We start from the raw sequence: 20,836 nt of genomic DNA on the forward strand, positions 1-20,836 counted from the left end.
CTGGGGGCTCGTCCATAGCTGGAGCTGGGGTTCCACCCTCCCAGATTCGAAGGGAGAAAAAAAATATAATATATATACTTTATATTACTGTTTCAGTTTTGCTTAATTATGTAGGTCTACATGCATTCTTACTTATTTACATATCATTTTCACCAGCTGTCTCTCATTAAACAGTGAATTTTCTTCAACAGAATTAGCAATATCACTGCTGGTAAAAGCAAGAAATGCACATGCTGAAAGGTGTTGATCTCCTTTTCCCTTTTACTCCCTTAAAATGTGTTTATTTATTCAAAAATGTTATTTGAGGATAAAATTCTAATTTGGATATCTAATTAAATTTCCATGTTGTGTCAAAGCTTTACATAACTACATTTTCAGCTGTCTTTCATCTTGAAATCAAGTATTTCTGTATGACTGATAAAAATTAAAGATTCACTTCTCACAAGGTGACTTCTTTATTAAGTCTCCTTGGCTTCATCATAGACACAAAATGAATAAGCACACAGTTCAAACCGGAGTCAGTTAGGGTTACGTAAAATTTTAAAGTTGGACAACTTTGCATGAATACGTATATACTTTGTCTTGACCAAACCTGACATTGGGAAGGTCCAGGCTTATGTGTTACAATATAGGCTATCATTTGTGACAAAATCTTTATCCAAGTTACAACAGTCTTTAAAATTAATGCACAGCAGGGAAAATGCAGCACAGACTCCTGCAGGATATTAGCTGTAGTTCTCCATCATCAATACTAGATTTCATATTTTATTGTGTTCAATGTTATATTAAGTTTGTTTATTACAATTAATAATGGCTTTTGTTTCAGCTTTGCTCTCTGATGAATTATTTGGAAATTGTTGATTTTTGGTTTGTGTTCTAAAAGCTACATAAACAAATTACATCTTGTAAAACCTCCCATAATTCAGTCAGATTTGAAACATTTCATTTCAAGGTATTTAGTAGATGAAGAGGTTTTTTTTTCTTGTATGGTGCCTTCAAAAATGTGCTTCACAGTAATAATCTCACAGTAATTTATGTTACATTAACAGACTAAATAACAATGCTTCAACCTGCCCAGCGTCCAAAACAACCTATACATTTTTACTGATTGATATTTATAATTATCATTATGTGGAAAAACAATGTGTTCATCACCAAAAATAGCCTTTTTATATTCCTTTGTAATAGTACTGATAGAGAAGAGAGCCTTAAGTGATTCCCACAGACCCCCTTAAATGAGGCTGCTAGCTAACATGCTACATTGCTCACCTTCTTGAGGTTCATTGGGTTGTGAGGGGACACCTGCTGACATATCATCAGCTGCTGATTCTGATAGGGACAAGGACGACAACCCATTTACCATAATTAGATGAAACATAGTTCCTCTCATTGTGGATATCAGAGCTAGCAAGCAGGTTGAATTTAACCACTCACTAACTAAACCCACCTTTCTTTGAGAAAAACTGTGTGACATACTGACGCCCTCTCTTCTGCCTGTCCTCTTTCCCCTTTCTTACTTCGACCCAGACTTTGTTTTTGCAAACATATTTTTACTGCAGCCTTGGCGCACTCTGCTGTCTGCCTGCTGCGTGAGCTGGCTGACTGTACCATTTTATGCCGGGGTGGGGGGGGTTCAAATTAATTAGTCAAAATAAAGTAGGGACCTCTGAATAAATATAAATTTCATAAAGACTAAAAGATTGTTTGTTTATTCAGCTTTGAAACTTTTTTGGGCCCCTGACAGCTGTGGGCCCTTAGAATCTTCCTAATCTTTCACCGCTTTACGGCGCCCCTGGCTGTATGTAAAGGGATTGTAACAGTGTTCTGTTTGAGCTGTGACAGCTGATGTTCACGTAGTTTACATCTTTAAAAAGACCATAAAAAGAAGGATTAGCACAAACAGATCACATCATCCACCTATGTAAAGAAATGCTGGAACGGATGTCGGTCACGTATTTCACTCAAAGAATCTTGGGGGCTAAGAATAAAATGAATATTTGTAAATATATAGTCTAGTCGCCACCCACAGACACAGGTCAGTCATGGGGTGGAATATACGATTGTGTCTCCACGTGCAATAAGACAACGCTAGGACCGATCAGAGTGACACATTCATAACGACAAGAATCAGTCAACGTCAAAGAATACCATACTCTATCTGCTCATTTCTCAAAGTAAAGCCCAAGTCTAAAGCCTGGTTCATGCTTCTCCGTCAGCTCCACAAAGGACAGACACGCACGGATTGACAGAAGCGTTTTGCTCTCATACTTCTCCATCTCCTGGGGAGTGTTGCAAAGCAATTCCCCGCCAGGACAACAGAGGGCGTAGCGCTGTTCTGTGGTATCCTGTCATGTATCCGGTCCAAGATAGTGTGTTTATATTGTGTTTTTTTTTTTTTTTTTGCATATACAAGACTTTTTAACACGAAAAAATTTGTCTCTCATTCTCCTCCACCTTTTCATGCGCTCACTACCTCTAAACCCACATTTCCATCCACAAACAAAACGCTTGTCTTCTCACTCCTCCAGTCATGGCGAATTAAACATTCATATTTTTATAGTTTTTTCGCAAAGTATTCTTCAAGCTTCTCCGTGTCTACCACTAGTTATTCTCGGCTCTCTTTATGTTTTTGAGGACGCAATGGTGGCAGTGTAGATGACAGCGGTGCCCTGACCAATCACAAGCTTGCCTTCTCCATCTCGATGGACGGATGCTCAGGAAAGAGAGCTCGACTCCGGCCTGCTGGAGAGCCCTGCAAGGACGGATAATGGCGTTGCGTGTCTCCGCACTGACGCAGACGCAGAAGCATGAATCAGGTTTAAATCGTTCAAAGTTGGTGCCAAAATCAAACGAGTGCTGTTTCTGAGCTGACATCTTCGTTGTTTTGATCTTATTCAGCTACGCTGTCATCATACAAATAAAAGGGGGAAAAAAAGCTCTGCCATAATGGTGCTAAACCCGCCCAGTGTCTCTCTACATCGAGAGCCTGGTCTGAACTTAGTTGAGACCTGCTGACACTATAATGGAGTATGGCTAGACCAACCTGCAGAGCAAAATTTCTGCTACTGTAATGGTTCATGTAGATTTCTAGGTCAGCCTGTTCTACAAATTTCATATATCCTGGACTGGATTTTGCTAAATGCTACACGACATGAAGAAGGATTCATTGTAACATGGATTTTGTAGTAGGAAAAATATTTCCTGCTGTGCAGTTTAGTCTCCAGGTGCACGATTTGAAGATCAGTTCATTCCTTCACCCCAATTTCAAATCATTTCATGAGTTGCCATACCAACAAAAAAATTTCCCAATCCACTTTTATCACTTTTTTTTAAAGACCATGTTTGTCAGTATTAGGGTTGCAACAACGAATCGATAAAATCGATAAAAATCGATTATTAAAAGCGTTGGCAACTAATTGCGTCATCGATTCTTTGTGTCGCACAACTCTTCCAAAAGCCCCCGCCCTCCGTTGCGCGCAGACTGGAGCAAGTCAGATCAGCGCGAGGGAGAGCCGGCAGGTGTTTGGAAGAGGAACATGGCCGAAGCAGCGAGACCCAAAAAAGTAAAAACTTATAAAGTTTGGGAGCATTTTCAGTTAAATGAGGCAAAGACATTCGTTACCTGCAACGTTTGTAGGTCAGACTTAGCATGGCACGGGAGTACTACTGTGGTGATGCAGCATCTTAAACGCAAGCATGTCGGAATCATCAGCAAGGAGGGAGAGAGCTCTGTGTCCGGGTAAGTTAAAAACTTTTCAAAAGTGATTCACCCAAGCCCCGGATTATTACACAGGCTAGACATGACCTAAGCTAGTAAAAAAAAAAAAAAAAAAAAAAACTCCCTAAAGAGGGAGGTTCTCTGAGCCTGCCTGCGGGGGTCATCTCTGGATCCACCATTTCCTCTCCTCATACTGGGCTGGATCAGACTCATAGAGCCTCCCTCCTTAGGGAGGGACCTGGTTGATTTTATAGTGTTGCGTTCAGCGGGCCAGTGTTGGTGGTCTTTTCACCTTCTCGGGAGCACCCCAGGAAGAGCAGGAGCTAGGGGCTACCCCCCCGCTACCCCTCCACTCTCTTTGCTGGTTTGGATGTGCATATGCACATGCGCTTAGTCTGCCCGCCTGTGATGCGCATGAAGACTAGGGTTTCAGATAGCCTGTTTTATTGTTTTTATATCGGGGGCTCTCTTGCTTTTAATGTGATCCTTGCTTTTAAAGAAAAAGTTTTAAAAGTTGGTATTGTGTGTTTTTCTAACTTTTATCCTTTTTCTTTCCTTTTATGTGTGGGGGTGTGACGGCTACCAGCCTGGCCATTGGGATGCAGGAGCCAGGATCACCCAGTCCTGGTGATCAACCTGACACCGCCCGTCCTCCTCCTCTCTTCCAGGCTGCTGAGGAGCACAGCTGAGCTGAATCCTGCTGATGACCAACACCTGGGATAAAAAGGCTGTGCCTTCAGCAGTCTGGGTGGCAGCAGTGCAGGGGTTCTGCTGTCCTCCAGGCCTCGTTTTGTTTTCAACCCCTTCGAGTTGAAGAGTTTTAACTTTTATAGTTTTAACTCTGAGTGATCCAGAGGGATCGTTTTAAAGGTTAACTCTGTGATACAATTTTATTGACTAGTTTTAAAACACCTTCTGTTCTGGCAAAACTTTTAACATAAGTTTTAACCAGGTGTTTTATGTCAATAGATTGTTTTAAAACTTTTATCAACTTAGTAGATTTTGAAACACCTTCTGTTTTGGTGAAACTTTTAGTACGTTTTAACCAGGTGTTTTTAATGTTGGTAACTGCTCTTTTAATGTTAACCTTAGAGTTTTTTTTTGTTTTGCATTACCTTAATAATGCTCACCATCTGCTTGCACTTGTATTTTTGAACCTCTTATAACAATTAAACCCATTTTAACTCCACTGCCCATTTCTTATGTTGCCCCTCCTTCACATTTTAACACCACCTGTTGGGGACGTATCATCTAAAAGTACTTAAAACACATTGTTAAAATGGCCAAGGGTTTACGTTTAAAACAGACATCCGAATGCTCTCAAACACACACCAAGTCCACTGACTATACATGAGTTTGGGAGCCAAGAGGAAACCAGCACTCTGGTCCCTCGTCTGTTTAAAAACCTCTAAAAGTTGAGCTTCACCAAGCTTACAACAACTAAAAGCCATTAAAACACGATTGGAGCACATGAGAGAACTGGCACAGATCCAGTCTCTCCCTTCCTCCTGGCAGCGCTGCCTTTTATGCCACTCAGGAGGTGATCAGCCCAAGTGAGTGCAGCTGTGCAGGTAGGAGGAGGAGGAGGCAATGCACTGATTGTCCTCTGCAGAGTCAGCTTTCTGGGACAAAACAGCAGCAGCTGTAACACTTGGACCAAGCATTTTAGGTCACAGATAGGTGTAGCTTAGGGTCTCATCCACCCTTGCTCACCCCCTTCCAAAGTATTCTGAAGGCTTCATTTCTGATTTTTCATTTTTTGAAAAATGAGGCAGAAAGAGGTGTTGTCTGGCGAACCGCGTGGCACACATGGAAGATGCTGGGTGGAGTCAACACTTCCTTACTTGCTATGCATGTTGATATGCTTACATTTTTGCATTGCAATGCAACTTATCTGAAGCTGCAAGACATTTTAGGTGATAGCATGTTGTTTTTCTGCTATTGAACTGTTTTCTAATAACGTTGTGTTTAATAAAGTGAAGGAAGGAGAGAAAAAATGTCTCCCTAGCAGTTTTTAAAAATTTCCCCATGTAATCCGATTAATCGATTAATCGTGTCGAGACCCCATCCGATTCATCGATTATCCAAATAATCGTTTGTTGCAGCCCTAGTCAGTATAAATCTGGAACACGACACAACTCAAAAACAATCTGTCGTCTGACTTTTTGGCTTTTGGCATTTAATATTTGTAAAAATATGAAAAATGTATATAAATATAAAATATATCAAAAAGCTCAGTTTTGCAAATCAATGCATTGTTTTTTTATATTTTATTTATTTTTTCATTTTTACATTGAAACCTTCCCAGCTGTAAGGGAGTCCTACTGGGCTGTACTCCCTTACTCACAGGTACATATGGATCTCACATTTAACACTTCCTCGCTATTTTTTATTATTTGTCATGAAGTAATTCGTCAACTCCAGCAGTGTCCTGCTTTTGCCCGTGTGGCCAATAAAACAGAAATCTCAGAAAAGACATTCGGACGGAGACACAAAGGAGCTATTCTGACATCATGATACAGGATGTGGATTTAAATAATGAGCAAAAAATGAGCCACAGGGGGAGAAAATGTATTCATGCTCCACATACCGCAGAAGTTGATTAAAACGCTGTCTATAGATAATTCGGCCTCTCAGAATGTGGTTTTATGATTGTAAGTTCAAGGATATTTAGAAATATTTTTGCAGAAATTATTGTTTTCCAAAAGCTCCAATTACAAAAGTCCTCTGCATTCTTTTTGCGTCTGCTCTTTGTTGATTTAAAAAAAGACAAAATCATCTGAGGACAGCTTCACCGTGAACTTAATGGGTCATAACTTGGTTAAAGTGCTGTGACAGCATGCCTTTTTGACATCGCTGCTCTGAAATGACTTCTGACGACTGACAGAAGAGAGAAGTGGCTTTCCTGCATTTGGATAAGAAATTTAACTCAAAGCATCTGGGCTTGTTCTGACACATGCCACTCAGGGCAGCATGTGGGCATTAGTATTGAGTTTAACACTAATCTCGGGGTTTTAAATACAAAATCAATACCAGCAAAAAGATATTCAAATGGTGGTGAAACTATAGCTGTCTGCACATTTTCATGTGTTGTGAGGAGATTTAGGATACGAACTCATCTCTAAATAAATCACTGCTGTCTTATTGTTGCTCAATTTAACAAACGATATTTTACCCAGTGGCTGGACTTTGCACAGAAGGATCTACTGATCCTGGTGTGATGCAAACATTTGCAGTGAAGCTAAGTCCGGCTCCAACATACCCATACTCATCCTAAACAACGTTAACTGAACCTTTTTATGCGTTTCACCAACAGAGAGGTAAATTAATGACTCGTTAAAGTGGTTTCTGCTGATTTAGATCCTCTTGGGCTGATTATTGACTTGAATTAAAAGATGAATTGATCTGAGTTTATTTAGGTCACACGCAGAGACACTCTGGACCCAGCTATCCTAGGTAGTGATGGCGATCCCAGACTGCGCCTGGTGGAGCCATTTATCTGTAGCCTGGTCCTGTGTTCTGCATGGCTGGGAGGTCTGGAATTTAAATGAGACCACCCCCCCGGTTTCCTTCTAGCAGCTGCATAGAGACACAAACAGCAACATCACAACAGGTATGAAGGAATAGCATGGCATGACTGTTAAAAATGGCTTATGTGTCATGGAAAGCTCAAATAGCCACTACACAATAATTCATTCCTGGACTGTATAAAAATGTATTCTGTCAATCAGAGATTTTTGCAGGACTTGGGGGACAAGTTGTGAATAAATCTGATGGTAAAGGAGGGATTTGGAGGAAATAGTTAAATGCAAAAGAGCCAGAATCAGTGCTTATAAATATACATGTTATTTTTTACTTATGATGTCTACTGGCATTATGCACCAGAATAGAAATCCAGACTTTTGCTTTGTGCGTGGACAGTTGTGCAGGCCATGTGCTTTGTCTATGTTGAAGGTAATGGATATCCTTCAGTCCTGTTTCTTCTGAAGGTCACCTTGCTTTGTCTCTTGTTTAAATCCCAACTGTACATGAAGCACACACACACACACGTACACACACATATCGTCCAAGCATCTCTTTGTTGTGACTGGTTCAGATCCGCATACAGACAAAGCTGATTGACTGAGAGCCTGCTAATGAGCTGTCAGTGAACCTGATGGGTAAAATGCAGAACAGGTCCAGACTGTTGCTCACAAATGACAACGAACTCCAGATTGTTGGTTCAAATACGACTGATGTAGCATATAGGAATCCTAGAGTAGAAATAAGGAACACAAACAGTTAAAAGGATCTTTTTAGCATCTCCTAGTATGACGCAACAGTGGTAAAGGCAAGAAACGTTGAAAAACATCAGTAATAAAGTCCCATTATTCATCATCAAACACTGGATTTGACCCATCCCCGTGGGGTGGAGCGGTGAGCTGTAACTGTGGCTGCACTCGGGAACTATTTGGTGGTTTAACCCCCCAATCCACCCCCTTAAAGCTGAGTGTCAAGCAGGGAGACATTGGATCCCGTTGTTAAGGACTTTGGCATGACCCGACCAGGATTTGAACCCTGATCTCCCAGTCCCACTCTACCACTGGGCCACCGAGCTGGAATATATAAATAAATATTTTAGTTTCTTTATAATGTGTGGTTCATACAGGCACAGAGTGAGCTGTGGTTGGAGGGCCTGCTGCCTGCTACTTCCTACATCCTGTCCATCCAGACGGTGGCCTACTGGGGTCAAAAGAGACTGAAGAGTCACAGATCACAACTTGTTTTCACTACGATCGCTCATGCAGGTAACGAAAACAAACTGGTATCATGAATGTAAAGCTCTCAGTTGGTCTGGTGAAATATTGTGAATATTTAACAAATTGATCCAATTTACTGATGACTTCAATTCAAGAATGTTTGGGATATTCTCAGGTCTTTGTTTTAATTTAGCTTTCAAACTATTTTATTAATTGCAAACTTTATCTTTTAATTTGAAACATTTTCTTCTAAATTATTAGCAATAAATCATTCAAAAATGTATTTGTGCATTTTAAACAAACAAGTATCTTTTTTTAATATGTTCTTAGCTCATATTTTAGTTTTTATTGTTTTCATCCTTTCCATAAATACTTGAGTCTGTAACAAGGAGAAGCAAATAGGTGGATTGTGTTGAGCTGACTGAGCTGTACCACCTGCTGGTGTTCAGTTTGTGTTTATGTGATCTAATCAAATGAATAACTAAAGTTATTTTTCATAAAATTTACTAGTCTTGGAGCATTTCTGGATGAGTGACTTTACAGAGAGTGAGTTTAGCTAAAGTTGCAGCTTTAGTCTCTTTTCCTGATGACCAGTAAGTTGCATTCCTGATTCTCTTATTGTGGAAACATCAACACACATGTGGTATTAATATTAACAGGGTAAGGATGTGTTGTACTGCTCTTTCTGCATCATGCTCTGCCTCTCGTGTGCTCCTTTACTCCCTCCCATTTCCAGCTGTGTGAGTGAATCTCCAACACAAGATCTGTTGCTTAGAGAGTGGCTGTAGAAGACGTTTGGATTAGATCAGGGGTGGCAAACTCATTTTAGCTCAGGGGCCACATTGAGGGAAATCTAGTCCCAAGTGGGCCGGACCGGTAAATCCGCGAGTACGACACCTAGAACGAGGGACAGCGAGCAGGCCTTGGTCAGAGGATCGCAGAGCGCGTGATGGGGAATATCTGTTCAGGGGTGTGGCTAGATAGGGGGGAGCACCATCCTGGAAGAAATGATAAACAAAGACGAGGATTTTGAATTGTGAGCGATAGCAAACCGGAAACCAGTGAAGGGAGGCCAGAACCATTCCTTAGTGATTCAAAGAGCTTACAGATCACATGGCTAGATCAGTTCCATGCAGCACTTAAAGTATATTTGACTCATTTTACTTAACATCGTTTAGCTTTCACCAGCACATCAATATCAGAAGTCACATCCTGAGTGGCAGCCAACTTCAGGATGTGATTCAAGTTCTTGTGTGAGCCTTGAGCGCAGCTTTGTTTTATTTATACTCATTACAGAGGAAACTTGCTCACAATGATAAGTTTATTTTCACTCTACATTGTAAAGTATGTAAATAAAGTTTACACAACGATCTCGCGGGCCGGATCCGGCCCACGGGCCGCATGTTTGACACCCCTGGATTAGATACATCCACTATCCTGTGTGCACAACAGTTTCAGCAACGACTCCGACCCAAAAAAGAAGAATCTGTCCTTCCCTGGTTCTGATGTGATCGGATGTTGTTCAAAAAGCCCTTGGTTATCACCTTAACACTTTTCCTGTTAGCTCAGAGCTGCTGAGTTTTGCTGACTGTCAGCGTATTTTTTCTGACATGCAGCTGCACTGAAACATGAAGTACGGTGGAGAGCTACTTAATGATCGTCCAAGCAGCAGCAGTATTTATAGGTGACCTTCAGGTCGGCCCAATGGAGGGTTACAGCCAGCTGCAGCTCAATTACCAAACCACAGAGCAACAACTTTATATGGAACATACTAGCATGCATAATTCAGAAGTATTACAGTTTGACACAGACCATGCATCGACCTGCCACTCGGGTTTGATGATGGTCATTTAGAACCAATCAGCGTTTCTAGAGTAAACCAGATCTGGTCTCCTGCAGCCTTTTATTTTTACCCTGGAGAAAAAAAAAAGGAGTTTCAATATGCAAGAGAATGCATTTATTAAGAGTAATTGTGTTTTTTGTTTCAGTGAAAGACTTTAGATCTATAAAGTTGTAAAACATATTCAAACTATTCTTTCCCCTTTTCTTTTTTTACTTTTCCACCACCAAAGACGAGGACTTCTCCAATGAGCTTCCCTCTTCCTCATCTTCATCGTCCCTCCCCTCTTCACCTTCCTCTCCGACTCACCCTGATTCTCCCCTGAATCCCATCACCTCTGCAACCCTGCTGCTCGAGGTCGCTGCCCCTCATTACCATGACAACCAGCTGCAGGTGAAGGTGTTCTGGAAGTGGCCTTATCGTGGTGAGCTTTAGACACTTAAATCTTTGAGAGCAAATACAGGCACAGTGTACGGTATGATCAAATATTAGCGTTGGCACTATAGAGATGTATGCCAAGTAGGTACTCTAACCACTGGGCTACCAAGTCTCTGGACATGACGCATGGTTTTAAAGCAGTGTTTTGACCACAGTGCAGAATTTGTCAAAATATCCACTCTGGAGGTTTAAATCAGTCGAAGGTAACATTCTCAACTGCGGCATGAAATCGAGCCCTCTATGCCTCGCAACTCTGAGAAAGTGGGCGTTAGTAACCTACTTCCAGGGGAGACGCGTTCCAGATCTGAGACTAGCTTCAATGGGAGGAGCAGGGCCTAATGACGCACTTGAGCTACTTTCTCCTGTATGCAGACCTAAAATTAAATTAGAAAAAACTGAAGATGAGGCTGTAAAATGCATGAATGCAGCCAAAAAGGGTTTGGGGGTATTTTTAATGGGGAAATGACAGGATCACATGGGAAAAAGCTCAAAAAAGTGGATTTTTCATGATATGGAACCTTTAACTCATTCGCTGCCAGCGTTTCTCACCATTTTTAAAGTTTTTTTTAAGAGTCACAGAACGTTGCACACTAGGATGATGTTGACGCCAAAACAACCAAAACAAAGAGGAGACTCACCTCTTACATCAGGAAGAATCCGTGCGTTTGAAGCGTTATCCGTTCTTTCATAATCCATTGTTGAATTGTGATTCGCAGAAGCTTTTCCGGTTCACGCCTTACTTTTTTTTACAGTAGCGGCCCAAAACGATCTCCTAACACATGGATTTTCTGCTTCCTGATCATGTGACATATGCGGATGAAGATCGGCTTTAGAGCTGAGATGTTTGTTCTCACGGTGCGGGAGCTCGTTCCGATGCCCACACCGTAAAAAAATGCAAATGACGACTTTACTCGTCATTGGATGTGAATGAGTTTATAAATAATGTAGAAAACTCATTGACTACTTTTATCACAATAATTGTTATTTCTGGACTGAATGAGGCTCTAAATAATTCTATTGAAATAGTTTTTGGTTCCAAAAAATATTTTGTTTTGTTTTTTTACAGCCAGACAGAAAAACAGAGGTTCATACATACTGCAGTGGCATCCTCATACCTGCAGCACAAATCTTACAAACACAGAGGGAACAACAGTGGTGCAGGTATACTTACATTATCTGTGTATGCATGGAATGGTGGATTTCTCTGTTACTTCTGTGTCTGAGTGCATTTATGTAGACAAGAGATCAGATTTCATCCTCACAGTTCAGAGCCAGCTGAAATTTTGTGTTCAAATTTCTGCAACCATCTCTGTGTCTGTCTGCTGTCACTCTGAGCGTAACTGTGAACTCCCAGGCTGAAATTCATCTCTGTGTGCATGTGTTCAGTAAGAAAATGGTCTGAAATAATTTTTTCAAATGTCTTTGCAATAGTTTTAATTTTATGCCCCATTATGAAACAAGTGTAGCTTAAAGCAGAAATGTGGAGTTTTTTTCTCTAAGGACACCATCTAGAGGTGTAAAAAATGTATTGCACCCTAAGTCCTGCCTATTTCCGTGATTACGGCTGGAAGCAATGCCTCTTGTTCGTGTTAGTCGGTTAACAGAGATAATACCTATTGATTTTGACCTTTATAATACTCACGTTATGCTATTGATACAAATGTATTTAAAAGACTTACTGATGCCATCTCTGCATCAGGTACATCCTCAAATCTGTACGTAAGCCGATTTCTACAGCCGCATTTCTCAGTTCAAATTGCACAGGGCTCTCTGGGATGAGGGACAAGCTTAGCCCAAAAACAAGATGTATTGCCTTTATTATATATCACAGTACAAGGTAAGACTATCACTTTTACAGGTTTAAAAAAATCCTACAAAATTCCTAAAAAGAGGGAAAACTCTGGATTGCTGCTTTAAAGATAAAACAGGCTCAACAAACACATTTTACAGTTCTGTTTTACTGGAGTTAGCACAGTTGCATCCAATTGATCACTTTTTTGTCAGAAAAAAATGTTAGCGCCCTAGATCAGCGTTACCTACTAGGGTCAAATCTGAAATCAAGTAAAGCTGCAGCAAAGACAAACCGTTTGTGCTAAAACTGGACTCGCCTCTCAGCCAGTGTTGCACCAGTGGTTACCTTTCATCCAAGACATGTCACATAAAACTGCTGTGTGCAATTTGCAGAGTTTACAGAACACGGTTTCAGGCTTTTTAAAACCGTTACAGCGTTTGTGGCCATTTCAGGCTGCCAGCTTAAAGGCTGCCAGAGACTTTCATGTTTATTTTAACATGGAGCTAACAAGAGCTTTCGTTAGACAGGTGCTGAGACAATGGCTGGAGGTACTGTGCACATTTAAAGCAGCTTTGGAAGACGTCAGTTTTAAAAAATGCTTCAACAGGAAGCAAGACTTTTCTGATATTTTAGCTTGAAATTGTTTTATTTTTCTCTCTCTCTGAAGAGCACTCATCACATCATCAAAGGCCTGCAGTTTGCCTGTAAGTACAGGGTCACAGTGGCAACTAAGACTGATCCCAGGTCAGAGGCTGTTGCCTGGGTTACCACCCCAGCTTGCGCCTCCATCAGGGTCAGAGGAGTCAAAGCTTTGGCCTGCAAAACTGAAAGTACAGGTAATCAAACACAGATGTACAGTTAGTGCTTACTGGTTTCTTATTTAAACATTACAACTAAAATAACTTTGACAGTCATTTTTGAACAAGTGTCAATATATTCAAATTCCAGGGAGAATATTATGTTGTAAGTGAAAGACATTTGGGGATTTTTTTTTTTTTTTGTATCAGAGCGACCCCTGTCCAGTGGGAAGGTGATACTGCGCCCAGAACGACTGACTGCTGACTTTCAACTAGTCAATGACACCCTGGTCACTATGTTTCGCTGGAAGATGGCCCATCATGCGCTGGACTCAGCTGCTGTTGAAGGCTTTCAGTTCACTTGGACCCTGCAGTCTGAACTCAGCAGAGCGAGAGATGATGCACGAATCTCTCAGACGCAGACAGTCTCACCAGTAAGATAGAGATACACGAGGAATGATGCATTTGTTTGTCCCAGTGTGACATTTTATTGTAAAAATGCTTTTTCTTACCTCTTTTTAAAAAAATACAAGAAATAGCAATATGATTACACATCAGCACCTTTAATCTAGTTATGATATTAGAAGAAATGCCAAATGATGTGTAAGATGCAAAGACATTGACATTTATAAGTATGTATGTGCCCAGGGATTTCTTGTTTTTAAAATCTAAATCCTGACTGATTAGTTGTATAATTATTAGGGCTGAACAATATCAGGAAAAGACTGAATTGCAAATTTTCTAGGAGAAATTGCAATTTCAGTTTGATTCATGGTTTTCTTCAAATCAAGGTTAAACGCATTATTCACAATATCTTCATATAAAACATACCATAAAAAATGAAAAGCTATACATTTTCTCCCATTTTGTATAATGTAAGAAAATGTAAAGCTTTCAAATTTTTTTGCTTTAATATATATATATAATATATATATATATATATATATATATATAATATATTATATATATATATATATATAATATATATATATAATATATATATATATATATATATATATATATATATATATATATGTGTGTGTATGTATGTATGTATGTATATGTATATTTATATATATATTTATATATGTATATAGGGAATATATTCTTTTTTAATCTATTACTAATATAGTCTTGGTAATCTCACAACCTCAGTATAGACACAATTGTGGGGACCCCAGTTTGTGAAGCACTAATTTAGAGGAAGTGTTTCTACTAATTAACTCTATTAACTGTATAAATCCAGTTCCTTCATCTGCTTCTTTTCCTCCTCTTTATCATCCTTAATATTAAAATTCCCAAGAAAACAAAAAGAAAGATTAAGATTTTTTTTACAACTTCATTACGATAAAAAGAATAAACATTTTCTTCTAAACGGCTGCAAAGAACTAAAGTGTAGTACCAGTTTTTAGACACTGGATGGCAGCAAATCCCCATCTTCCCATCTTTTCAAAATGCTGTTTGAAACCAGTTTTTGCCAGCAAAGGGTGCAAATTCCCCATTCTGTCAAGGCAACAAAACATAGTGACTGGTGTTTTAGTTCTGCACTGATGTTACAATAATAAGAAATAATCTTACCTCTCTATTATAAAAGATGTGCAGATCAGATAAAATGCTCAGAAGAGGTGCTCCTGGAGGCTGCAGCAGATCAGTCACAGACTCCATGCAAACTTTCAGACAGTCTGCAGTTTGTGGTTTTCAGGAAGTCTATTTTGTTATGGCAACTAAAGAGAGGAAGCAGGTCAGTCAATATGTTCAACAATTTTAAGTTTTTAACATTTAAAAATGTTGGTAATGTCTGACATGTTTTCATAAACAGTGGTTTTTAAAATAAGAGAAGTTTCCCTTTCAAGTCTACTTGGTGTCATTATGGTAAATCCTGTTCCACTGCTGGAGAATCAGCCTCTCCCTCTCTGTCACTCAGTGCTGAGAGACAAACAGATAATTCGTGGCAGAGGCAGACATTTAATATCTGCTGTAGTAGCAGAGCTATGTGAGGTAAAAACAGGAAAAAACTCTAATGTACAGCTCTGTCAGCTTAAGAACTGGGCTCAGCTGCAGTACCGGTATCCGCCCTGCCTCTCCCCCACGCTCTTGGCTGCCGCCATAACAAATGGGAAAACCCCGGTTGTCTAAAATAGTTGACACAACAGATCCTGGGTCAGTCAGGAGTGCTACAAAAAAAACTGCAGCTTTGACGATCGTGATTGTGTTGTTTGAAATCGTAATTTCAGTCCAAAAACAATTGAACGTTTAGCCCTAATAATTTATGCGCAGCTATATGCACACAAGGACAGAAACTCACTGTTGGATGTTTTTCTGTCTGCTTTTAGGCCACAACACAGTACTGAATCTGACATGATTAGGGTACTTAATGATATTTTAGTTGCATATGATTCTGGGCCTCGGGTACTGCTGAATTCAATTGGACCTATCTGCTGCTTTTGATACTGTAGATCATGGCCTTCTTTTGCAACGGCTCAGGTCGTGGGTGGGGGTGATGGTGACTGCCCTTGTTTTGTTCTTATCTATCTAACTGTTCAATTAGTGTCTGGCTTGAGGACTGTACATCTACCTCTCACCTTCTGCCATGGAGTGTGCCGCATGGCTCTGTCCTTGGGCTGCTTCTTTTTTCAATATACCTTCTACCCATGACCAAAATTTTTAGCTTGCATGGAATCCAGCATCCTGGACAAGCATGGAGGAATGGATGCAGATGTCAGAATCTGCATAGGTAAAGCAAGGGCAGCCTTCCAGCAGCTGAAGAACATCTGGGGATCTAGTGAACTAAGTACCAACACCAAGATCAGAGTCTTCAACACCATTGTGAAGCCAGTTTTACTGTATGGGGCCATGACCTGGAGAACAACCATTACCAGTATGAAGAAAACCCAAGTCTTCATCAACACTTGCCTCAGGATCTCCTCAAGATCCACTGGCCAGTGAAAATCAGCAATGAAGAGCTGTGGAAAAGAACCAGGCAACAGCCCGTTGTGGAGGACATCCTTCAGAGATGCTGACGAACTGGTCACACCCTTTACAAGCCTGCTTCCAACATCACCAGACAAGCCCTCACATTGAACCCCCAAGGGAAGAGGAAAAGGGGGCGGCCTAGAAATACATGGCGTCGTGATGTGGAGACAGATGTCAAGCAAAAGACATTGGGACAGCTGGAGAGACTAGCCCAGAACCGAGATGCCTGGAGGAAGCTGATTAGTGGCCTATGCCCCCATAAGGACCACAGATGTAGATAGCTAGCAAGATAGATAGATAGCTAGCAAGATAGATAGAAAGATAGATAGATAGATGGATGGATAGATGGATAGATGGATAGATGGATAGATAGATAGATAGATAGATAGATAGATAGATAGATAGATAGATAGATAGATAGATAGATAGATAGATAGATAGATAGATAGATAGATAGATAGATAGATAGATAGATAGATAGATAGATAGATAGATAATCAGCTACCACATTTCTTGACTTCTTCCGGCTCTTGGAGAGTACAGATGCTTTTTTCTCCTCTCCCTCCCTTCTTATCCCAAGGCTCTTTGTCCTGTCTGTGCACAGCGCTTTCTGCATTTTTTCTGGAAACTGGAAATTATTAAAAATGGATCTGGTCAGTTGGTCTCTCAACATGATTGACAAAATTTTTTCAATGATAGGATTGATTAATTGCACCATTATTGGATCTAGAGGGGTTGTAGACTAACAGAACACTAAGGCAGAGAGGAAATTATCTCTGTCTGTCCCCAAAACAATTTTTATCTGAATCTGCCCTTGGAGCCTGTGAGGCTGAAGTGATAACACCCTCCTCAGAAGAAATGTGGAATGTTGTCGTCGCTATGGAAACTCTTTCTCCCTATCCCAGCCTGGGCGGGACTGTGACCAGTGAAGGCCGTGGAACCGTATCTAGGAGTCACTGTGCTCTCTAACCCATTATCTCCCTCCCCTGTCCAAACGGAGGTGATAAGCGCTGCTCCATGCGGCTGCACACACTGAAGTGAGGAGAGTCCCAACCCTACCTCCCCACCTAGTGGATACTTATGTTGTGTAATGTATGAAGTCTGTGTGCATATCTGTCTGAAGTGTTTTTTTTTTTTGCAAAGCTGCCCTCTTTGTGGAGGGTAATTCTGAAATTCTGAAGGGTAAAATTAGATGTCGACTAGGGCTGGGCGATATGGCAAAAATAGAATATCACGATTTTTCAAATATTTTATCACGATTTAGATTTTATCACAATTTTTTTTATCCACGAATAGCATAACTTCAATTGCGTATTAAAGAAGAGAAACATTGAATAAATAAACATTTATTCATATTAGGGATAATCAGCACAGTGCTAACACACTTATATTTTAAACTCACACCAGAGATGATAAAAGCCCTGAGAGAAACAATTACAAAAATCAGTTTTTCTCGTTTTTCAAGTAACTTAACATAAATTAAAATCATAAACATATTTAAAGTGCAAACATGTCAATTGCAAACGTATTGTGCAAACATTAACTTGTTCAAAATACTATGTAGCTCCCAGTTGCTCATGTAGTGGATAGTTGAGCTCAAATACGGCTCTGATGTGCGGCTGGACCAGAGATCGCTTGTGGTAGCAAATAACTGTGCATTCTGAATATTTTCTGCAACTCTCACTTTGCATTCAGCGTACATGCGTGGAATGGCAGTGTTCGAAAAATACTTGCGGCTGGAAAACTCGTAGCGCGGATCCAATGTTTTTATCATGTTCCTACTGTTCGCACGGGACACAAATCTTTAACCAAGTGGTACGTCACTGCATCTGTCACGCTGTTCCATCGTCTGCTGTCTCTGTCGTAAGGAGTGAGTTTTGTGAGTGTTTCTGTTAGCGTTTGCTGCCTGGAAGAAGCACTAGCCGCTGCAGTCGCAGGCTTTTTAGCTTTAGCTGCCAGCTGGCTCTCACTGTACTGTTTGGGGTGCCTTCTTTTCAAGTGATTAAACAAGTTTGTGGTGTTGCCATCACTTGCCTTGACGCTCTCCTTGCAAATGACGTTTCGCTGCTCTTTGTCATCTGGTGAAAAACCAAATCAGTTCCATATAATGGACGAGGTGTTCCTCTTCGGAACGAAAACCTCGTTGTCACTCTCAGCCGCGGCCAAAGCCATGTTTGTTCACACGCAGGTGAAAACAAGCGGGGCACTAATATATTACTATGACTCACTCTGATTGGTTAAGGGTCAAACAAAGGCGTGTCATTCGCCTGAGGTCAGTTCCCTTTTCATTCAGAGGCAGAATTTCAACAGCAGAGCTGTGAATCGTGATAAAAAGGTCTCTTAAAAATGACAGACCGTCAGATGTGTAGATCGTAAAACGGTCTAAAATCGTCATATCGCCCAGTCCTAATGTCAACCTATTGAGGGTTCCTCAGATAAACTCAGTTGTGAAGTCTTGCTTTTATGAGCTACGTCGTCTGGCTCGTCTTAGACCATTTTTAAAGCATCGGCATTTAGAATCGGTTTTACACGCTTTTATAACCTCTTGTTTAGACTATGCAAATGCCCTCATTTTTGGAGCTTCAAGCTCAGCTCTAAATCGTCTATAGGTCGTCCAGAATGCAGCCGCTAGGTTCCTGACAAAATAAACTGACGTAGCCACATTACTCCAGTCCTGGAACATCTACATTGGCTTCCGGTTGTGTTCTGGGTGCAATTTAAGCTTCTGACCTTTGGGTACAAAGCTTTAAAAGACCTAGCACCTGTATATCTTTCCGGTCCGCTCACCCCTATGCTCCGAAGCGTTTATTGAGGTCAGTAGATCACCTCCTCTTCTGCACTCCCAGGATGTGCTATAAATTGCGGGGAGAGCGAGCATTTATCTATGCCTCCCCCAGCTGTGGAATACACTGCCTCTTGGTGTAAGGCAGGCTCCTTCTCTGGCAGTTTTTAAATCGCGTTTAAAGATTCACTTCTATGGATTGGTTTTTAGTTTGTGATTTGTATTATTTCTTTCATTTTAATGTGTTATCTGTGTCTTTATGCTTTATTTTTGTTTGATGGCTTTTACTTTTCTCTATCTGCCTGGGAAGCACTTTGGTCAGCGCTCGTGCTAGATTTTAAATGCGCTTTATAAACAAAATGATGATGATGATGAATAATGACACAATTTAGAACTCAAGACAAGGTAGGAAATTTCTGATGCAGCAAACAGATGATTGGTTTTAGTTTGTCCCTGAGCTACAATGACATTGATATAAAAATGCATCCTTAGTGAGTCCTTAGTGTTTTTATAAAATTTAACGTTTTTATTTATGCATTATCTGTCCTCCACAGTCTGAGCGCTCTGTGACAGTCAGTGGTCTTCAGGCAGACAGCACATACCAACTGCAGCTTCAGGTTCTGACTACAGGAGGCAGGAGCGGGGCTGCGGTCTCAAAAACAATCCACACTCCAGCAATCAACAGCACCCTTTGACAGGTAGCATCATCTAGTAGTGTCTAAATTTAACCACTGTCAATTAATATGGAAATTTGTTGTTTTTTTCATGTCGAAGAAGCTTCATAATTAGATTGTCTGTTTTTTAAGGCCACAAGTTGAAAACTGCACCTGTCTGCTGCACCTCAGCCATCTTTACCAACGACCACTTTTTTACTGTCTTCTACTGTGCACCAGGACTTCGGCTGCAGACAGCTTGTGCAGAAATGTAAAATACAAAAACTTACTACATTTAAATTTAATTGTTAATAACCTTTGAACTCTTCTATTATCATGAAACATCATTAATGTTGTGAGGCTGTACACCATTGTAAATCTAGTGACCTGAAACAAATACATGAACCTGTACATTATGACAGTTTTTAACGTCTCCATAAGCTCCTACAACTGATCTTTGCAGTGAAAATGATTTCATTTCATTTTCATTTAAATAAAATGTTTCTAATGTGCCTTTGTGAAAACCCTTAGTGATCTCAGACTGTGCCGGTAATGCAGAATTGTAAGTGAAATGTGTGTGGGTGCATCTGTTTGGTGTTTTTTTAAATTAACTTCTTAACTACTTAACATCATTATAGCCAAGGACACATTTTCACTTTGTCTTTGATCGTGCTAGTAAAGAATAATAGAGCACTGATTTTATGTGAAACTGGTCACTGTTTTTCCCCTTCAGAGATATTTTCTGCATAACCCAGATTTGCAAAAATCAAATGTAACTAAGCTCAGATGTTTTGAAATGTATTCCACTTTTTTAGCCTGAATCTGATTGAGGAAGCCTATGCTTCAGGTTTGCTGGTGCTTTCAAGCTTGTAATTACAAAGGTAACATTCCCTCTTATGAAGCTGTGCTAAATCCCTTACTTTTTCATTAACAGTTTTATTTATTGTTTTCTTGTCTTACTTTCTTTTTGTAATTAAAACTTATTAAGATACAGTGCCTGTGTTATTATTGTGGGGACTACTTCTTTATTTTACAATGACACAGAGAATAAAGGCATTTGAAACTAACGAGTAGTGTCTCAGTCGCCAAGGAAATGTCTCAGAG

General features: G+C 40.3%; 1 protein-coding gene across 1 annotated transcript in view; it reads left to right on the forward strand.

Moving 5' to 3' along the window:
• Positions 1–20,421, forward strand: part of anos1b (anosmin 1b) — an 86,289-nt gene extending 65,868 nt beyond the window's left edge. The window contains exons 9-15 of the mRNA XM_015970958.3: positions 8,367–8,505; positions 10,530–10,721; positions 11,802–11,896; positions 13,195–13,363; positions 13,535–13,758; positions 19,634–19,777; positions 19,886–20,421. Coding sequence (XP_015826444.3) covers positions 8,367–8,505; positions 10,530–10,721; positions 11,802–11,896; positions 13,195–13,363; positions 13,535–13,758; positions 19,634–19,774 — 960 coding nt within the window. The 3' untranslated portion in view covers positions 19,775–19,777; positions 19,886–20,421. The remainder of the gene's footprint in view (positions 1–8,366; positions 8,506–10,529; positions 10,722–11,801; positions 11,897–13,194; positions 13,364–13,534; positions 13,759–19,633; positions 19,778–19,885) is intronic.
• The last annotated feature ends 415 nt before the right edge of the window (positions 20,422–20,836 follow it).

Source organism: Nothobranchius furzeri, chromosome 8 (assembly GCF_043380555.1).
Source record: "Nothobranchius furzeri strain GRZ-AD chromosome 8, NfurGRZ-RIMD1, whole genome shotgun sequence".
NCBI lineage: Eukaryota > Metazoa > Chordata > Actinopteri > Cyprinodontiformes > Nothobranchiidae > Nothobranchius > Nothobranchius furzeri.